Source organism: Falco cherrug, chromosome 15 (genome assembly GCF_023634085.1).
Source record: "Falco cherrug isolate bFalChe1 chromosome 15, bFalChe1.pri, whole genome shotgun sequence".
NCBI lineage: Eukaryota > Metazoa > Chordata > Aves > Falconiformes > Falconidae > Falco > Falco cherrug.
The window spans coordinates 22,772,277-22,792,711 of record NC_073711.1 but is presented as its reverse complement, the minus strand read 5'-3'; the positions used below and the strand labels follow the sequence as shown (position 1 = coordinate 22,792,711).

The 20,435-nt window shown below is 48.1% G+C and overlaps 1 protein-coding gene across 5 annotated transcripts in view; it reads left to right on the top strand.

Annotated features, from left to right (window-relative positions):
• EDA (ectodysplasin A) overlaps positions 1–20,435 on the top strand; it is an 81,744-nt gene that overhangs the window by 37,169 nt on the left and 24,140 nt on the right. For all 5 annotated transcript variants that reach the window (XR_008735283.1, XM_055727680.1, XM_055727679.1 and 2 more), the window contains exon 2: positions 11,739–11,844. Coding sequence is in view for 4 of the 5 variants with exons in the window: in XM_055727680.1 (XP_055583655.1) it covers positions 11,739–11,844 (106 nt within the window). In the remaining variant the exon portion in view is untranslated. The remainder of the gene's footprint in view (positions 1–11,738; positions 11,845–20,435) is intronic.

Below are 20,435 nucleotides of genomic sequence, written 5' to 3'. Positions count from 1 at the left end.
CTGGCTGCCGCCCGTACACCGTGCACACTCCCACCACCATGCCATGCGCTCCTGCAGGTGCGGGAATCAGCACTAAAACCTTCACCGTCTCAAGCAGCCGCCTTGATAAAAGCAGCTTAGGGCCGAGGGTGTGGGTTGTCTGATGGCACCGGGTGCCAGCTCGGCAGCTCCGGCCACACCGCGATGCCGCTGCCGAACCCCCGCACTTGCACGGAGGAAGGTCGGCAGTTAGCTTGTTCTTGGATTTCTGGCTCTTTTGTTAGGGGTGCAAGTATGGAAACTGTTTAAAGGCACGGGTAATAATCTGATTGAGTTTATTTCCTGGTTGCTGTAGCGGACTTTTTAATCCTTATGTTGGAAGCATTATTTCATGGATGTTACATTTAAAGTGGACTTGTTTTAATTTTAATGGTAATACTATTTGATTTGGACTACTTCCTTCCCTTCCGTTTTTCTCCTTCCAATAAAATGTCATAAAAATTAATCATAGCTGAAGGCCAATTTTAACATCCAGATTTAGAAAATAGGATTTTAAAACCCTTGTGCTGAAAGGAAAAGTGCGCTCTAACAGGAAGGCTTTGTTTTGTTATGGAGCAAGGAAAAATGTTTTTAAACCTTCATCGATCTGAACAGTTTATAGCAAAATGATTTCAGAATTGTGAAGGTTTTTTGAAGATTTCCAAAAATAGGGGAGGAGCGGACACCTGATAGCAAGGGCAGAATGAAGCTCATCGGTTCTAGCGTCTGACAGATGTTCTCCTGTAACTTTCTACTGTAGGGCTCATCTCAGGGAGTGAATCCAAGCCCATCCTTTGCTGCAGCCAGTCCTGTCTCAAGCAATGCTTTATGCAGAACTTTGAAAGATAAAAGGAAAAGTACCAGAGACCTGAAAAATGTGATAAATTCAGGTGGCGCAACCACGTTCTCAATGGAAAGCTCCAGAGCAGGATCCAGCTGCATCTCTTCTGCAGGTTGGCCACTTCTTGCAAGAAGCTGTGGCTTTATCGCCTTGGTTGTACATCTGCATTGGAGATGGGGTTCAAAAGAGAGGTGACTCCTCATTCAAGAAGCTGTTCTTCTCAGCTGGCTCAGCTGTTGGGGCTTCAGTGCTCTTGCCTCATAACAGATGTCTGGAAGTGGTGCAAGTGGAAGGCGTTGGGCAGAAGAGAAGCACACTCAGTGGAGAGTGGCCCAGCAGCATCTTCTGGGCATGGTCACTCTGTCTCGTTATGGTTCGTGTTATATTGGTTGTGGAAGCCAGATGAGATCAGTGTTTCTGTCATGGCTAACACAACATGCCAGGTATTCTTAAAAATGTCTTTAAACACGGCAAAAGGAAACTTTCTCCTAAGGAGGAGACCCAAGGGTGGCTGAAGGCGAGCCTTTGCAGGCTGGGAAGAGCCCAGTTCTTTATTTCTCAGGGCAACAGAGGTGCTCCAAGTAGAGCAGCACAGCCCTGAAGCTCTTTGCTGGAGCAACGCCTGATTTCAGGAATTTTTTAAAGAGGTATACGGCTTCGAGGAGGACTGTGCTATTGACCTCATGCTGTCCTGGATGTACTGGAGAAGGTCCAGGTCATGAGAAAGCATGAGCAAAGGCACAGATGGAGGAACAGGCAAAAGGAGAAACTACGGCTAACACCAAGTCGCTTAAGCTTGCAGGGTTCTCCCCAAATGCAAGTGTGTGCAGTCCTTTTAGAAGTGCACAAATGCTTTGATAATATAAACACTAAAATAAGAAAAGAATTGCTGTTGGTATGCAGGAGAAGAAACCGTGACCTCCATTTGGAGGGGGACGTAGCCCAGCTGGCTGAAAATGGGACTGAAAAAGACTATGAAGGCTGATTAAAACGTGAAAAACTGAGAATTCATGCTAATAGACAGCAGATCTCTGTCTGGCGCTGGTTCACAGCTAAATTTGATTTCCTTGGGAGACGAAAGGAACTGATTTAAGTTCCTTACCTTGCACTGACATTGATACTTTTCAGCGTTTTAACCAGCGTGTTGCCAGCAAAGCGCTTGGTTCCTGCGGGTCTGCTGTGCCCAGACGGGAACGCCTGCAGCAGGAATCCCTTACTCTTGCTACCATTTAAAAATTTACTACAGGTGTTCTCATATACGGTGTTAAACTCAGCTTTGACCTTGTTCTACCGCACATCTGGGCTGTGTTTTTAGCTTTCCCTGTCAGTGCCGGCAGGTGCAGTGGATCGGAAGGCTCTGCCCTCGCTCTGTGCCGCGGGCAGCGTTGGTGCTGCTGAAGTCCCAGCATCGCGCCTCCGTCCGCCAGCCTCCCGGCAGGCACCAGCTCCTTCCCAGACCACGGCAGCTCCACAGAAGGCTGTCTGGGGACAAGCACTTGGGCAAAGGACATGGCAAAGCACATCATGGTCTTCTTGGCTTGAGGTGATGCTGGTTTGGTATCAAGTTTAGCTACTTGGGTGCTTCCGCAAAGTCGGTTGAAGTTGTGATGTACGTGTAACCCAGGGGTTTGGACTGTGTACCTGCTTCGATTTTATGCTAGAAACAAGTTTTATACAGAGTTTTTAAGAGAGAAGCTGTGTTTCTCGGTGTTGCATGTTTTATTCCGCCTGTGCTGAAGGAATGCCAGAAGCCTTTCTTCTCCAGAGTTACACTCTTCCCCTCCCGTGCAGAGCAAACCCATCTGTCTGCTGCTTCTGCCATATTCCTGGGATTTCAGTGCATTTGCTTCAGGTTCCCTGAGTTGACACAAACTAAAAACCAAGCGATGGATTCACTTGGGTCAGATTTTCCCTACACTTACACTTTTATATCCCATTCTTTCTAAAAAAAGTGCAGTAAGCACCGCTGTTCGTAGGCTTGTTTGCCCTGGGACATCTAAAACCAAAGTCAAGCATGGTGGAACAGACTTCAGCAAAGTCCTTCAGTGACCATCCATGTGCGCGGTGCAGACCTGCGCCCGCGGTCAGCACTCCCTGCTTCCAGGCGGATGCAGGGGATATTCCCTGCGGACGTTGGCACCTCTCATTCCCTTGACCTGCAGCCCAGATGTGGCTGCTGAGGAAAACTGTGAAAATAACACCACGAGGAGCTATCCTCCAGTGCAGCTCGGTGTCGGCGTTGGCCCAGGACGCCTTTTGTCCGGCCTTGAGTTTTGTCTCCTCGGCACCGTCTGTGAAGCTCACGCCTTAATTGCTGTGGCTGAGGTTTTTCAGGGCTGAGACTCTCCCTCTAGGTTAAAGTCGTGTACCAGCAGCTGAAAAAATGGAAGAGCAGCCACAGCCTGGATAAATGGTGTATACCCTTGGGCCAAGACGGGGTGGTTGCTGAAGAAGACCTGGACTCCCAGGTCAGCAGAGGGTCCTGTTGCCTTGTAGGACCACCGGGACTGGGGGCTGGAAGAGCATGCCTCGTGCCGTGCTGCCACGTTCACCCGGAGGATTTCAAACCTGTTGCTATGAAAACCTGGGTTTGCGTGTGCCTGTGGTCTGTCATTAACACAGAAGCGTGTGGGAGGAGCAGAGCTGACGCTGGTCTGGACCTTCGCAAAGAACAAGTAACCACTGGCAAAGCAGCAGTGAATCGGGTGGAAATACGAACACTTGGTGCGTTGCATATCGAACCAAGCTGAATTTATGGAACGCGCAGAAGCTTGGCCAACTGTCCAAAGCCTCTAGACTTGACGTAGTTAGAGAGGCCATCATGAGACAGCATTGTGTTGTTGGAAATACGTGGTGAGGCACTTCATATTGGGAAGTAACGCCTTGTGTCACGAGCTGGGCAGTTTCAGAAGCAGTTTAATCCATGTACAGCCTTGACTTGCCTTTCCTGCCTGCGTTGCCAGAAATTGCTACCTGTAGTAGTTGTCAAGAGAGTGACCTGCTCCTGATTTTGAGGGTTTTTTGGTAGGGGGAAAAAAAATGCTTTTGGTTTAAAAGATAGGCTTGTTTCTGAAAAATAGCGTGGCATTTGGCGGGTTGGTTTGATCTAGGCATTTCACTATTGAAGTTCAAACGAAATTTTAAAAAGCCTGTATTCTGGTTTCCCATCGTTGGGGCAGGGTATCAGTTCTGGCAGTAGAAGCTTGGTAGCTGTAACTGGGGGGGGGGGGGGGGGGGCTGCAGTATGCAAAAAGATGACTTGCCCTAGATTCAGGACTACAAAAGGCTCTGTAACGCATGAAAAGGAGGAAAGGCAAGGAAAGTTCTGGGAGGGGTTCGGTTCTGAAGGAGAGTTAAGAGTTGTGTTGTACCCTGCAAAGGCAATTAATTCACTGGGTTTGTTGCTTTGTAGTGAGGCTTGAACTGATAATTGGCAATCAGATTTAATGTTCTGTGCTGAAAAATACTGTGGCTTTCCTGGGTAATGAAGTTAAAATACCAATAAAAACTAAAGAAAATATGCTCCCTCCTCTTTTATTGTTCTCTAATGATTTTCTGTTACCGCAGTGCCTAGAAGACCCGGGAGCGTGACTCACTGGCCTTCTGAAAACTGGGATTGCGCAGTCCCCTTTGGAAAGGCTTTTCAACCCAAGGACAGAAATGCTCAGCAGATCGAAAGGATCTCAAATCTGCTTCTTCAAAGCAGTGGAGGCACGTTAAGGGCCGTAGACTGACCGAGATGGACATTCCTGCCCACTGGCAGCAGCTGGTGCGGTGCCACTGGTCCATAGCATTCCCTGATCCACCTCCATCTGGGGAGACCAAGGGCATTTCTGTTTTCTAATGGTCAGGTACTTGCTTGGCTCCTCAGCTGTCACTCATTCCAAAGCTCCTCGTGAGTATGGGGTGGAGGTGACCTCTGATGGAGGTGATGCCCAGCTTTGGATAAGCTCCTTAGCATCGCTGGTGCTTTTATTCTCTAGATTATAGAATTGCTTTGCCTCATAGCTTTGGGTGGAAAAAAGCTTTTGTGAGGGATCACCGTTGGGTCTAGAAGGCTCAGTGAGGATCCTTGCATGCAGATCAGAATGAGGAGGGATCGTGGTGGGTTTTGTGTCTCCTCAAAGCTGATGGTTTGTGCCCCTGGGACCCTGGGCTTCAGGATGAACAACTGGTGAGAGCTGGGATGTGGCAGACCTCGGAGGGGGGTGAGGATGCCGGGGAGCAATGGCAGAGATGAATCAGTAGGGACGAGAAGAGTTATGGGCAGTCTTGAAGGAGAGGACCATACCTGAGCTTTCATACAGCAGAGAAGCTGGTGTAGGGAAGGGTTGGTGGAGGACGGTATGTAACGTACTCCAGACCCCTGGAAAGGATGCACGCAGCCGAGCTGGGCTGAAAACACTGGGTCTGGGTGAGAAAGATGGGTTAGGAGAATTCCGGCTTAGAGAAAGTATAATCTTGACTCTCTCCATCGCTATCGCTGACCCCGTTCTGCCTCACGGTATATATCATGTTACAAGAGTTTTGCGTGCAGGGCTGTGGTTTGTCTTGCAGACAAGACGTCGTGTATAAATTTTTGTCATGTTGAAATGGGAATTGTTCACTCTTTCGCTTCTTGCATTTTTATGAGGAAAAATAATGATGACAAAAACAAGACTTAAAATATGTTGAATGGGTTTTATTTTTCAATAAAGCAAAGCTACTCCCCAAGCTTCTTTCTAGTCTGTTTGAAAATAAATATTCTACTTAATTTTTTTTTGCACCACGTGTTACCAGAGGCGAATTTCTGATGGAGGACAATGGGGCTGATATTCAAGTAGCTGCTGCTCTGAACCGCAACCTCCGATGGCTGAACTTCAGAGCGCCAGAAAACCAGCAGCATTGCTTGCAAAGAATGCTTCTGCAGAGCTGAGTCTTGTTATTACTCTTCTCACACTAATGATCTCCAAAATTGCAAATGATGAGGGAATTCGACTTTAACAATACCGTTAAACAATAATGCAAGGGGATGATTTCATGCACTTTTTTTTTTTTTCCTCTGGTGCTTTAAGACATTGTGCTGCAGGAGAGTGGGTTTTATTGATTAAATCTAAAGCTGGCTGGTCTGGCTTTCTCATGATTAATTGGAAGCCAACTTTGTAACACAGCATGCAGAGAATTCTTTTGGGGTTTTGTTTAGTGATAGATACTTTCTGAAAGGCCTTGCAAGAATGCACTTTTCACTGAAGAGGGCTTGTGCACCTGAACACTTGCATGCTTTTCCCAATTCTGCTGTTAATCAGGAAGACAACACTAGTTCTTCCTACCAACTTGGCTTTGCATAAGGAAAAAAATACACCTTTAGTACATAATTGCATAGGTCAGGTTATATATTTCCACTTCTCTCATTTTCAAGCTGTTTGACCACGGGAAGTGCACGTCCCCTTGGTGTCCAGTGGCTCTTCGTATCTCTAAAGTGTTTCTGAGGGGTGTGCATTATTTAGGGCATTTGCAGAGGGATGCAATTAAATATGCAGACTGTAACAGTTATTTCAGCATCCCAGCATAGTTTTCTTTATTGCGTGTGGTTTGTACATCCAGCCGTAACACTGTGGCACATTTGGGTTTCACAGCTTGAAGGAAGCTTCCTATATTATGGTACCTTAATATTATTTTTTAAAAAATGTATATGTATAAACACACACACCTCTCTTTATTCTTACTTCTGTAGAGCGTGGTACATCCGTCCTTACAAGCCAGATGAGTTTCGGGGTGACTGCAGGCTGCGTTGTTTTGGGGGTTCCCACTGTGCTCCCTCGACATCCCAGCACAACTTTGTTCTGCATTTCCAGAGCGGTTTCTGCCCGTGGCTGTAGAGAAAATCAGTGCTTTTGCATGCATGCCTTTGTTTTTCTTTATTTTGCTGAGAGTACCCAAGGTAGAGCTGTTTCATTCTGGGGAGGCATGCCTTTACTATTGTTTCCCAGGTTATTTTGAGGTACCGCTTCCCCTGGGATTTTGCCTCTCTTGGCTGTGTGACCTTTTTGCATCCTATAGTGATTTGCTTGATTAAGAGTGTGGAGTTTAATGGGTTTACATGGTGTTTCTAAAATTAAGGTAATCTGAGGGCTTTAGATTGGGGGAGGAGGGAAATGGTGATTGTTCCAGACTTTTCTGTTGCTGTTGTGTAGCTGTACAGAGAAAAATGAGACTGCTTTTTAAAAGGGGAGCAGGTATGTGCTTGCTGGGCTCCTCAAAAATACTCTCACTCTGCACATGTAGTGGCGGGGAGAATCAGTTCTCCCTGACTTTGAGGATGAGGAGTTTCAGTGAACCAGGGCAATGATTTCTCCCAGACCTCCACGGGAGGGATGGGTGCCGCAGCCGGGGCGCTCCAGCCAAGCCCTACCCTGCCCCAGCTGCTGTACTGGAGCAGGGTGTGTGGCCAGCTGTGTGTCCGCCCGGCACTGCACAGCATCAGCATCCCCTGGGCTGGGGCCACCCAGCTTCCCGGTGCGCCCCGCCAGCTCTGGCATCTCATCTCCCAGACCTGGGGTCTTGCATATCCAAACGACGAGCTGCAACGAGGGGGGCAAGCATGGGGCACCCAAGCTCAGCGAGCCAGAGCTCCTTCGAGCCCTGCGAGCATGTTTGCTCCACGTTTTCCTAAAACGATGCAACTGATACTTGTGCAAAACGTTTCTGGGTGTTTTGAAAATGCTGGGAAGCACTCAGCCATGGGAATGGCCGCAGCAGATGGACCGAGACTCCTGCCCAGCCCACTGCTTTGTCCCCCACGCAGGCAGGGAGCCCGCAGAAGCCGTCCTCACTGCTCAGTGTGTTTCCCGGGAATGTGAAGTGTTGCTTTCAGCCACCTCCGTGTCGGAATGCTGCGCTCGTGTCCAGCCAGCAGCACTTCACTGAAGGTTATTTCTCCTTTTGCATCTGTCTGTGTGGCTGCATCATACTTTGCTGGATGGGTGGCGAACATCTGCTCATTCCACTCTGCAAATCCTCTCCCTTGTTGCGGCCACACCACATAACAGGGAGTAGATGAATTTCATTTGAGCCACAACATGCACCCTTACGTCCAGACCCAAAGCTGCAGGGTCCAAGAGCTGTGGGTGAATACATTAATCGTATCTCAGGGGGCGGTGAGTGGAAAAATCATCGCTTGCTCTTCCGACCGGCACAGCTGTGCCAGCCACGTCCCCAGCCAGACAGCACGGCCCTTCACAGGCTGACCCAGCGGCCGAGCATCCCCCGGCCTCCCGCAGCTGCAGCCCCTGGAACAACGGCCCCTTTGAGTCATCGGGGAGAAATGTCACCTTCAACAGCGCGGGAGCTGGCAGCTGAGCGGGGTGTTCCTGGGGCTGCACCCCAGCAGGCAGCGTGGCCATCCCTCGCCCTGCCACTGAGCTCCCCAGTGCTCCCAGCAGCTCCCACCACCTGGGGATGGACCTCTCAGAATAAATGGCTAAATGCTGGTAAAAGTGCAATGGCAGTAGTCCCTGGGACAAGCTCCTCTCTCTTTGCTCGCACCAGTTGTGTCCAGACCAGACTAAGTGGGGAGTTTCAGGCTCGGTTTCGGGGGGTTGATCTCGAAGCAGTGTGTGCTTGTAGCTGGCCTGGTCACGACAAGCTGTCATCGTTGCGTTTTTTCTAATTAAAAGTTGTGTTTGGGTCAGTCACCCTCACCGGCATTTCTCTTTCTGACTGGGTCTTATTAGGAAGACACGGTTTAATAGGTAGATTGCTTCTAGCCCATGTTTAGTGTTTTGCTGAGTAATCAGTGTGATGTAAGAATAAAACGTGGGTGAGAACAGGGTAGCAGAGCTGAGGTTCTTCCACCGGGACAAGAGGAGGCTCCAGGGACACCTTCTTGCCCAGTGGCAGCGCTGCAGAGGTGGCTTCTGGAAGGGTCTCTGGCTCCAGAGGGATGCAGTGGAGCCTGGAGGGGCTCAGGAGGAGCCCAGTGAAGGGGACAGGGCAGGGGAAAGGGTTTGGTCCTGATTTCGATGCTTTCCAGCATTGGTTTTGTGGAAGTGGCAGGGGAGGGCTGGGACCGCACCAATGGCTCTTGCTGTATCCATGGTGTGAGGAGGAGAAGGAGGAAGGTCTGGCTGCGTGCAGTGGCTGGGGGATGTGCTTTGGTAGCCATAATTTGAGTTTGGTTTTTATTTGGGTTTGTTTTTTTTAAACAGAGGTTTCACATTACTATCACTGCTGACCAAAGCAAGCAGAGCCCTTAGTTTTGTGAATAGAGAAGTTATTTTGATTAACTGTCCGGGAAAATAAACACATTGTATCAGTCTTTTGTATTTCCCCTTCTGAGACTAAACTGAAAGGGTTTTGTTCAGATTGTGAAAAGTTTTCAGGTCTCTTGAGTAACTTTGATTGTTTCACTGAAAACGATAAAACCCATCAATGAGAGAATCGGGGGTGCCATCCTTTTCAAATCCTTATGATTTTCCATATGAAACTCCTAATTGTTCCAAGCCCACTAGTAGTTCTGTTTCTTTCCAGTGTGGGTAGGAGGGTGGCATGCGAGGATGAAGCTTACACCTGGCAAGAATAGAAATCAGTGTATTTATCGGTGTATTTATCACCAATCTGCGTCAGTGCCCAGATGTGGGGAAGGAGGTGGCGTGGGGTGAGCTGAATATTGTGCTGTGGATGCTGTGTTAAAATTGTATTTGCAATAGCAGGGCAAGGCAGCCTGTTTGCTTTGACACAATTAGGGCTGTGCCTTTACAAAATCTGCTCAATATGAGAAATGTTGGGTTTAGCCTTAGTGCTGGGAGCATCCTGTGTGCCACTTGGCCAGAGCCAGGAGGGTTGTTTGGGGTGGGAGGCTGCATCTTACCAGGCTGCTTCCCCAGGGCTCCATTTTCAGTGCTTTTATTTAGTCCTGTTTTGTAAAGCTCAAATAAGAGAGCCAAGTAATAACAGCATTCAAAAGCAGTGCTGATGATTTTATCGAAGTTTTAACCTGAATTATAATGCAGTTTGTCCCTTCAATTAGTTCTACAGTGTTTCAGCTTGATTTAAATAAGTGGTTTAAAAAAAAGCCCAACCCCAAACATTCACTTTTTGCTCATCCTTTGCCCTGCTTTGTTGTGTAGGGGAAGGTACTGGCAGCATCCACAGGAGCATCCTGCTCCTGTGCTCCATGCCTGGGTCAGCGCAGTGGGATGCGGGAGGATAACGAAGATGGGCGGAGGGAGCTTGTTCTCTCCATTTACTAGGACTTGTAAATGGGAGCCTTTGATTCATCTGACACTGCCATTAGTCCTTCCTTAGGTAGGTAGTTGCTGGTTTTTACTTGTCACTGCGTTTTGGGTGTGTTGAAAAATACAACTGCATGCGGAGAGCTGGTCCCAGGCCATCCCGCAGCATTTTCAGGGTCCTTTTGGACATGACGTCATTGCAATGACAAAACACCCGGAATTGCGGTCAATGCAGACCTGCCTGTGTGCTGGCGAAATTAAATAGTAACAGCTTGGGAGTCTGAGAAACGCTTTGGGGGGTTCCCAGATCCCGTCTGTGAGGCTGCATTGGGGCTTGCTGGAGTAAAGCAAGATGCAAATGTAAAATCCAGCGGTTGCTCCATAGGAGGCAGGAATGGGATGCTCTTGTGCTGGAAGAAGAGTGTGTGTGCATGGGAAATAACTCGGGAATAGGTGTTGGTGCACAGAGCGGGCCCTGAGGGGTGGGAGAGGGGAGGCAAGAGCCCTGGGGCACGTCCAAAGCAAAGAGACCTTCAGTGATTATTACTTCTGATAGGGATTCTTTATGGCCTGGAGTTTAACGAGCCACTCTTTCAACTAGCAATTCATGGGAGGAGTTTATTCTGCTTTGCTATTTCAGAGATGCTTTTGACGCCACAGTTTTTGTTCTCAGAACAGTAACGCACTTGATAACCTTTGGTCATGCTTTTCGGAGCCTCCTGGTTCTTGTCTTAGGCTGGATTTGGCTTGGCTGTGTTATTTATGGCTTCAGTAACTGTGATCGGGTTTCTTCAGCGTAAAGAAAACCCCATCGTGGCCAGAGCAGCCCTGGTTGCTGGTGGGTGCGGTAACACACAGAACAAGGTGTTTGGCCCCTAATTAATCTTTTGTGACATTCCTTATTTTAGGAAGTGGAAATAGCTGGGGAAAATGCCACTGGTGATGAGCTGCTGTGCCCTGGGCTAGCTGGGAGGACTTGTGAAGTTTCTAAACCAAAATTCCTGTTTCTGGGTAGGGATGTTGATTTAATAACTGTCAAAGGGCTTTTAATGCAGCAACTATTTTTTCATTAATAAGAGGTCGCTACATATAATTTTTGCCTCTTGGCAAAAATCATGTTATAAAGATGTACTTGCTCTAGGTTTAAAGTGTTAATTTATGTGGTGTACTGAATTGGATTTAAAGGTCCCTGAAGACCTTTGAATCTCAGTAGCTAATGAGGCTTGCAGAAGAGAGCTTGAGAGAGGAAAAACTTACTGGCAGTAATACTGGTGAAAGAGCTCCAGGATTGAGCAAGTTTTGCAGAGAATAATTAGAAATGATCGCATTGGCATTTGGGTGTTTGATTATTTCCAGCTATAGATCTCCCCTGACACCGCCTCTGTCCTTGCCCCTGCAGCCCCCCGTGCCCTGGAGGCATGCTTCTCCCTGCTAAAACCCTTCAGGCAGAGTTTTCCCAAGTCTTAGACTGCTTCCAGAGGGACACAGCTCCTTGTGTTTTCCCTTGGGATGAGCTGAGCATCCATGAGCTGCCATCTCATGTATCCCTTGGCTCTCCCCCTCAGCTCAGCAGAGCTCTCCCTGATGGAAAGGATTTGGCATCCGATCCCTCCGCTCGGCTAAGCCATCCTTGCCAAAGGTCCTTAAACTTGTCCTTCTTCTTCCAGCTGGCCTTGCTGAACTTCTTTCACCCCGAAGAAAAGCTGCACGTTGGAGAAGAAGGTAGACGTGTCCGTCGAAATAAGAGGAGTAAAGGCAGCGAAGGGCCAGATGGTGAGTCCCACTGTGCTTCTCATTTTCACACACAGAAGACTGACTTTTTTTTTTCAGGTCGCGGTTATGGCCGCAGTACAAGAGTTCTGTATGTGGGGGAGGAAAAAAACTGGCACCTGTGGCTTTTGATAGTTTCTGTCTGATTTTGATTGCCTTCCAGATGAGGAATTCCAGTAGTTCTGATTTCTGCAACTGTAGGTCTAGTGATTTTGTGCAAATTAATGCTGCTTAGTAATTTCATCCTTGACTCCTCAGACAGTGAGGCTCTGTGCTCATTTAAGGCTATAATTTGTGCTTGTATACCTGTATTTGTTGGTCTGTACACTGTCTTTGCTTAAAATCATCAAGTAGCTCTTCATAGTGGAACAAATGGCTGTGAACTTCTGCGTCGCGGAGCGGTAACTGCTCTAATGGGGCTCTGCAGCGCGGCGGAGTCCCAGGAGGGTTGAAAGCCCATGTGAAAGGGAGTCAAAGTTGTACAGAGCTTGTATTAAGAGAGCAGAAAGGTACCAAAAAATTCAAAATCATTTATCGGTGATTTGATAAATATGAAAACAAGGATGTGCGATGCAAACCCCAAGGGCGTCGGGGCTTCCTGGGTGACAGCCCTGGACCTCCCTGGCGTGACGGTGCTGCCTGCCCTCCTGGTCTGCAGGGCACCAGCTGCTGCTTCCCTGTGCCATCACCGTCCCCAGCACCCTCCACATGTCCTGCTTCGTTAGGCTTAGGTGCCAAAGCCCTGCTCTTGTACAGGTCTCTACATTAGACCTGGTTTAGGCTGGTTTCGGAGGTGGTGTGTGACGGTGTGCCTGCCCCGCGTGAGGCACAGCGGTAGGAAGCTGGGTGCCAGAGGGGCTCACACAAGCGGGGCCATGGCAGCCGAGGGCGCTGCAGGAAGGGACAGGGATGCAGGCAGCCAGGAGCACATCTCTCGAGTGGCTGGTGGCGTGTGACGCCGCGGATGTGGTGCCGGTTCCCAGGGCTCTCCAGGAGCTGTGGTGCCAAGCGGCTGGCTCTTCATGCAGCAAGTGCCCTCTAAAGCCCCTGGACGATTGAAGCATGCTTTAAAATGGAAACTGAACCCTGCTAAAATTGCATTTTGTGCTTGAGGTCATGTAATGTCATCTTTTCTGTTCTTCTAAGAACAGCACCAGAGTCCTTAGTTAGAGCATAATTTAGAGTCAATACTGCGACATCTTTGTTGCACCAAAACCACTCTGAAGACTTGCTGAGAACTTAAATAATAAATGCCAAAATAACTAGAACTAACTCCGTTTTCAGTCCCTTCCCCCAGCTTGAATCCTCTGCCTGCTTTAGGTATGAGGAATTTGATTTCCAATGCTGTCTTTCCATGATTTTCCAGCCACGCTGAGACATGAGAACTGCCCCCCGTGTCGAGCTCCTGGAAGAGCTCCCGCGCTTCCCTACTGCACAGGTCCATTCCTACACAGAGAGAAGGGGACTGGATGCCAGGGAAAGAGGTAATGGAGCAGTGGTCAGCATCGAGCAGGCTTGATGCCTGCTAAGCCCAAGTCCTGACTGCGCTGCAGACCTCCTGGCTGCCGTTAGTCTTCCTTTCCAGTCCCTGGCTCTGTGAGTTTCCCATCTCCCTGAAGCCTTCACAATTTCACAGTGGGAAAGCGTTTCTCTGTGGCTCAGCTCCAAGAAAGAGCTTCGTGAAACTCGCTGGATTGCTCCTCCCCGAAACGCTGACAAGTATGATGCATTTGGTACAGACTCTCTGAGTGATTCCAGCTAAATGTGGTCCATCATCTTTAGAGCTGGTGTCGCTCTGATGCTCAGATGGCTCAGGCAGGATCCAAATCCTTTCGCACCAGCTCCTTGAAATCTATTCCAGTGTCTTCGCAAGTCGCTTGTGTAAGTAGCAAGTTTCCACTGTCTGCAGGCAGTGCAAATGGAGCGCTGCAGGCAGATGTTTGTTAGCCTAGGCTGTTAGGCTGCCTAAGTGCTGCCTTTCTGCTGCCAGATGTGCAGAGAATCGCTGCACAGTGAGAAATGGTTGCTGAAGGTCGGTGGGCTAACGAGGGCTTTTCTCATCATCCTTGTGCCTGGGTGAAAACGTGTCGTACTTTTATAACTTGCATTCCTTTCCCAGATTTTCTTTATGTTCCCTGAATGCATCAGGGCTGAGTCACTCCAGAAACATAGCACGTTCCCACCCCTTATACACATCTCTTTGTAAATTAGGGGATTTGACTCCATAGCGCAATGGAGATGGGGACAACTGCCAGAGCAACAGGTCGTTTTCCTGGTGGCGTTAGCCAGGCAGGTTCCATTGGCAAGCAGCTCCTTTGTGTTTGGCCATTGCAGTTTTATTGGGTAGGGCAGCATTTAACAAGTGTAAGCTGTCAGGCTAGGAACTGACCTTGTAACAGCCGTAAAATCAATAAATAAGCAGAATAGCTTTCTTCTGTAACTTGTGCTGTTTTGTTTTAGACCTACATGAAGGTATCTCACTTTTTAGAGAAGGGCAATGAATCATCAAAAAAAATTAAAAATCACATCACAGTACTGATAACACCATTTTCTTTGTGAGTTTTGCAAAGGGAAGGTTGATCAAATCTTTGATCTCCAAAGAGCCTCCAGAAGATAAAAGTGGATGAACTATAAATTCCCAGAAGGAAGATGTGCTTTCCACTTGAGGCCTCACTAATATTTGTCTGGAATTAATTTTTTGAACTTTCAAGTCCTTTCACACATGCAGTGAAAGACCAAAGTGATCTGAGCGTGGAAGCCATGGTCAGAGGGAGGCTGCTCAGTCCCCTTCCACGGCTGTTGGAGTCCTGCTTGTCCTGGTACCAACGATGGCATGGCTTTGATGATTTAGAAATGTCAAAGATAACACAATTCCTTACCTAAAAGGTTGTGTTTTTTTTTTCTTTTAGGAAAATTTGCCTTCAAGGCTTTTGCTGGGAGAAAGGGGATTTTGAGACAGGGCAGGGCAGGTCCCCTGGGGCCAGGGGAGGGTGATGGCCGTGGCTGTGCCCAGAGCGTGGAGCCGCAGGGATAGGACACGGGAGGCCACGAGCAGCGAAGCTGCTCCGGTGCCTCTTTGTTGCTGAAAAACCCCAAGACAAATTGTGTGCAATAGTGCAGAGTTACTGGCTGGGTGCTGTCACTTCCAAACATAACTCCAGTATTTCAAGGGCTCTTCCTTTGAGGACTCCGGCTTCAGTCCTCCTACCCGCTTGTCATGTTTTATGATCGTCTTTGCTTAATTTTTGTTTGTGTCCCTCCACGCACGGTGTCCTGGAACCAATTAAAGAACCCAAGGTCGTGTCCTGGGACGAGGTGCCTGGGCACTCGCTGCCACTCCAGCCTTGCCCTGCCATGGGGGTCGGCCTGCCGTGGGTCACCCTGCAGTGGGTGTCCCCCTGCCGCGGGCACATGGGGTTGGTGGGAGGCTGGTGCCTGTCCCGGTCCCGAGGAGCACAGATCATCTTGTAAGCCAGCTGCCTGTCCATGCCACCAAACCCAACGTTTGCACAGCTTTAAAAACTGCCGCTGGTTTTTTCTGCATCTCAGGGACCAGGTTTATCCCCCTTACAGCTGCACGTCACAGAGTTCTTTCCACTCTGCATTGCTGGCTCCACCTGCCACTTAACTTGCTTTAGTTCACTAAAACTTGACCCTCTCCCGTGTCTCTTTTTGTATTTTTCTCTTTCTCCCTCCTTCCTTTCTCCCTTGGTGTATTTATGCTGCTGTGGAACCACTGTTGCTCCCAGATTAACAAATCATTCCGGAGCTGGTAATTAGCAACAGTTGTGCTAAAAGGAACCATCAAGAATGTTAAATTAGTCCACTTTTAAATAAACTGTGTATGAAATGTTAGATCTCTATTCCCAGAGCACCAGTAAAAATGCTGCTGGCTCTTTGCTAACAAAGCCAAAATATGGGAGTAGCATGGTTGTAACTACAGAGACAATTCCGTGCTCTTGAGGTTATAAATAATGACAGAGCATTTACAAAGCAGATGTCAATAGAACTCTTTAAAAAACATTGTTTAAAAAAAAAACAAAACCAACAAAAACTAGTTTCTTTTTCTTCTACTTTCATCTCTGTTCCCAGTTAGATCCCTGCCGTGCTGCTTTCCTGGTTTGTTTGGTTTTTGCTTTTTGGTTTGGGTTTTTTTTTCCTTCCTAGATTTTTTCATATTGAGCTTGGTGAGAAACATAAGTGATTGTTATCCATTCTTTGATTTGGAGCATGGCAGCTGGGAAGAGGCTGAGCAGATGGCTGTCCTTAAGCTGACAACAATTTGGTTCCTACTACTTTGGCAGTCCTTACTGCTGAGGAAAGTCCTTGATGAGAACTCATGGGTCTCAGCACTGCAAATTGCTTTTGTTGAAATGAAAATTAAATTCTGGGAGAGCAGAAGCTCATCTCGATCCCTGCTCCTACCTGGAGCTTCAGAAGTGATGCACCAGCTATGTGGGTCCGGCATGTCACCCTGTTAGTGTTCACTTGGTGGTTTGAGGGTGGGTTTAGGATGGTTTAGCAGGTAGCTGATGCCAGAGCCTTGGCCAAGGGTCCCTCCATCCCCTCAGTGCTGCAGGTGCCGTGTCTCAGCCATACCCCCATCATGACCTGGCAGCACTGATGATGCAATAGGGTTTGTGGTTTTTTTTATATCCAGATCACAATAGCGACTTTTCCTGCTGGCTTCCTCTCCTTTGGAAAGGGCAGGTTCGTCCCTCTGCCTCCAGAACAATCGGTGCCTTTGTGTCGGCCCGTGCAATTCCCCAAAGCCCAGGCATTCCCAGAAACACAGATGTATGAAGGGCGATAGAGCCTTATTGTGCTCCGAAACCATGGTGATGAGCACTCAGTAAATACAGAACATTTCCTGGATACTGGAGCACAAGAGACGGTCCCAAAAGAAAAGCTCACCACGAAGTGCTTGCACTTACTGATTTCCCCTAGAATTTCTCTGCGATTGCCCCCAAAATGGGAGAAGGGGGAATTAAGATGATGTCTGAACCTTCATGGACAGTCTCCATCCCTTTCCTGTGGCATTGCTGTCAGGACTTGTTATTACTGGGGTACAATTAAGGCTACAGCTCATGTACAGATCCCTGCCTCCACATTATACCTGTTGTGCGAATCGGGCAGGTAGCTGTCTAAGGTCTTACACCTCAGGCACCTTTCAGCCGTGAAGGTACAGTGATAAATATATAGGTAACTTATTTCAAACCATGGTCTTGTGTCTGTGCTCATTTCTAACCAGTGTTTCCACTGGGATAGATGCAGAGAAGCTTAACAACTGGCTAAAACCCCGGAACGATGTTAAGGTCCTGGTTTCAGCCCCCGTACAGCAGTGGGAGAGCAGTACCGTGTCATTTTTGGAAACAAGTGAAAGCAGAGGGGAGGGTGATGTTAAAAGAGGTCGCCTTGCTCGTGGTATAACTTTTAGGAGAATACATTTTTAGACAGGTGAAACATTTTCAGTATCCTTAGTTCAAACCGCTCTGAATTAATTTTTTTCAATACTGAAATTGCTTTGTGGTCAAATCCACTGCAGTGTGCAGTGACGGACTGTGCTGAAGCTTGTCCTGGGAGACCACGGGTGGCCGCCAGCTCCAGCGGCGCGGTGGGTACCCGGGTGGGACACGGCTTGAAGGAAGCCTCAGGTAGCCCAGGCGCATTGGGAGAGCAGAGGTGTTAACATCTGGGCTTGAGCCAGTGTGCTGTTTCAGCTTAAAGATTTGGGAGCCGCTTTCTGTACCTAGAAACTGTGTGACGCCAAAAGCCCGAGTGGTGATGTTCATTGCTGCAGCATGCGTTCAGGGTGGTATTTTCATGAAGACGTCCTGCATCAGCCAGCAAGGAGGAACCAGGGTCTGAAAGCTGACGGAGTCCAGAATTCTTCACTGAACTCTGGTACGTTGCTGTCCCAATTGGATGTCAAATGTTAAAAGCAATTAACTTGCTGGGAGAGGTAAAAGCCTAATTGTGTGGTGGCTGTGATGAGGAGTTGTCCCAAGTTACAGGGTTCACAGTGTAATGGTCGCTATGTCCTGATCCATACACAACCACACAACCTATTTTCTTCACCAGCCCCTCCAGCTGTGATCTGGATTGTTGCAAAAGAAACCCTGCTTTGTTATTTTTTGGTATTTATAAAGCCATGATTAGGTGCTGTTGATTTGTTCCATCCAAAGAGCTGCTTTGGTGTGTGCTTGTTCTTCCCTGGTACCTCCCATCTGGTTCGGAGAAGGTGGTGGGGTGACTGCTGGAAGATTTGGGGATGCCAAGGATGTTCGGAAGGCTTGAGAAGGAATTCTCTGGTCAGAATCTCACCTCGGTTGCATTTCCAGATACTCGCACCGATTCCACTTTTCAGGTGGATTTCAGTGTCGTCCTGATGGATTCCCAGTGCGTAGCCTACGGTGTGTGCTTCAGCAGGCTTTGCTGGAACTTGAATTAAACTTCTAAGCTTTTTTTTCACAGCTGCATGTTAAGCAGGGACCAACATTATTAGAAGTGACTGGTGATTCCGTATGAATTCCACTTCGGAAAACCAGGGCTTTTCATAACGCCTCAGGTCAAATACTGAAGTTCAGGAATCTCAGTTTCTTCTGTTACAAAACATGGCCAGGACTAATGAGAGGAGAACAGATGTTGCAGCCGGGCAGGAATGTGATTGCATCTGAACTGTGTGTGCATCTGAACTGTGGATGCCATGCACTGAGCATTGTAAATGCTGAACTCCACTGGTAGCTGGTGATTTCTTTCCCACAGTATGAGAGGCTCTATTGTCTGTCTTGCTGAAGCATTTGCAGCTGAGCTTTGATTTCTGTGAATAAACTGGCTCTCTGGCCACATCCACAGAGTATTTTGCAGGCAGACAAAAGTTTGCTTAGCACATGCTCCAAGCCCATCTGGTCACAGACCAGCTCTAGCACAAAAGTTGAGGAACTGGTGCTGAGCTGGATCCCGTACAGCTTCCCAAACGGCCAGGTACGGCGGTCCAGGCTCAGGGTCCTGCTGCAGCGGCCACGGGCTGGCTGCCTTCTGCACATCCTGGGCTCAATAACTCTCTTTTTCTGTCTGTGGGGGCTGGGGCGGGACTGAATAGCCAAACCCAGAGCCGCTGCGCTGGTGGTGGGGATTGTGAAGTTGTCTTCAGCTGTGGCCTGTCTGAGCACCCATTAAAAACTCGCTGGGTTGTAGCAGACGAGATACATCAGCCATAAGAAAAGCACTTAGCTGAAGCTGCACAAAGCTGAAGAACGCCACTGCTGGAAAACTCTTTAGGGACAAAGCTGTGAATGAGGCACGGCAGTGGCATGTTTTCATTAGGGCTTTGTTGGCCATGATGTATAGCAATATTGTTGGGTTCCTAACTGATCTTGTTAATATGAGCAGGATTTGGTGAAGTCCGTTAATCTGTCTGAGATGCTGTGAGTGGATAAACTCGGGAGGTGGCTGAGCCAGGCAGCGTGTGCTGTGTCCTGGCTGCTGCGGGGACTTGACTTCGGCCCCCCAAAGAGTGGTGCGGTCTCCCTGGGTGTCCTTTAGACCCCTTTTCTGATCCGTACAAATGCAAGTAACGTATATGAACACAGATCTGTCCTTGGCTGTGCATCCTGTGCTATTCCATGTCATTAAACCGATGGCTTACAGACAGCTGTTCCACACTGCAGAGGTTTTCGATCCAATTAGGCAGAGTTACGTATGAGAGGAAGAAAAACGTGTAAAGTTCTGCAGGGGTGAGGCAGCGGAAGAGATTTCCTCCCACCTGCCCTTGATTCCTTATGGGTAGCTGTGGTGGGGAAGAGTGCATTTAAAACATCCAGCAAACAATTTAAGAGAGCCTTTCATACGCTTGGTTAAAACCTTGCTGCAGCACCACTTGGGAATCATTTCTACTGGAATTCATGACATATGTTAGTTGTTTATCTTAGTGGGATATGACTTAAAATGTCAGAATGTTTTGTGTTAAGCAACAACCGAATAAAACAAACAAAATAAAAACACAGCTGTAATACTACGCTTTAAATTGTTGAATTCAAATATGTGGTATTGATAAAGTAAGCAATAGGGTGCAGTGCTGTATAGAAAATAAGCCTTACGAGTCTGGCCAGCAAGCCAAAAAAAGCCTTGAGATACTCGAATTAGAAATAGTAATGTTGTTTGTCAGCTCTGCTGTAAAGATCCAGCATTTGGAATCCAACCTAAATGCCTGAAGGAAAACAAAAGGCCCATCATATTCTTCTTCCATAGCCAGTGAGAGTGCGGAAAATGAAATATGATGGCCACAGGTTCTGGTGTGAACCCCAGGAACTGGGCTGGGACTGATTATGTGGGAGTGGAGTTAAGAAGGGTGGTGATTTATGTTTGATTGGGTTTTTGTGTTTTTGAGAAGGCAGTGCAGTATTATTTTGCCAGCAACAGTGGCTCTGTAGTTAATTGGGAGCAGGATTTTGTCTTTGTTCATGAACACATTTGCGCTGTGGTGCGCTTGCACCTACTCAGTGGAGACTGAGTAGTTTTTTTCAAGAGCCTTCATGGTATCAGTAGGCTGTCCTGGTACCTTGTCACCGATCCCAAAGTGGATCTGGATGGGA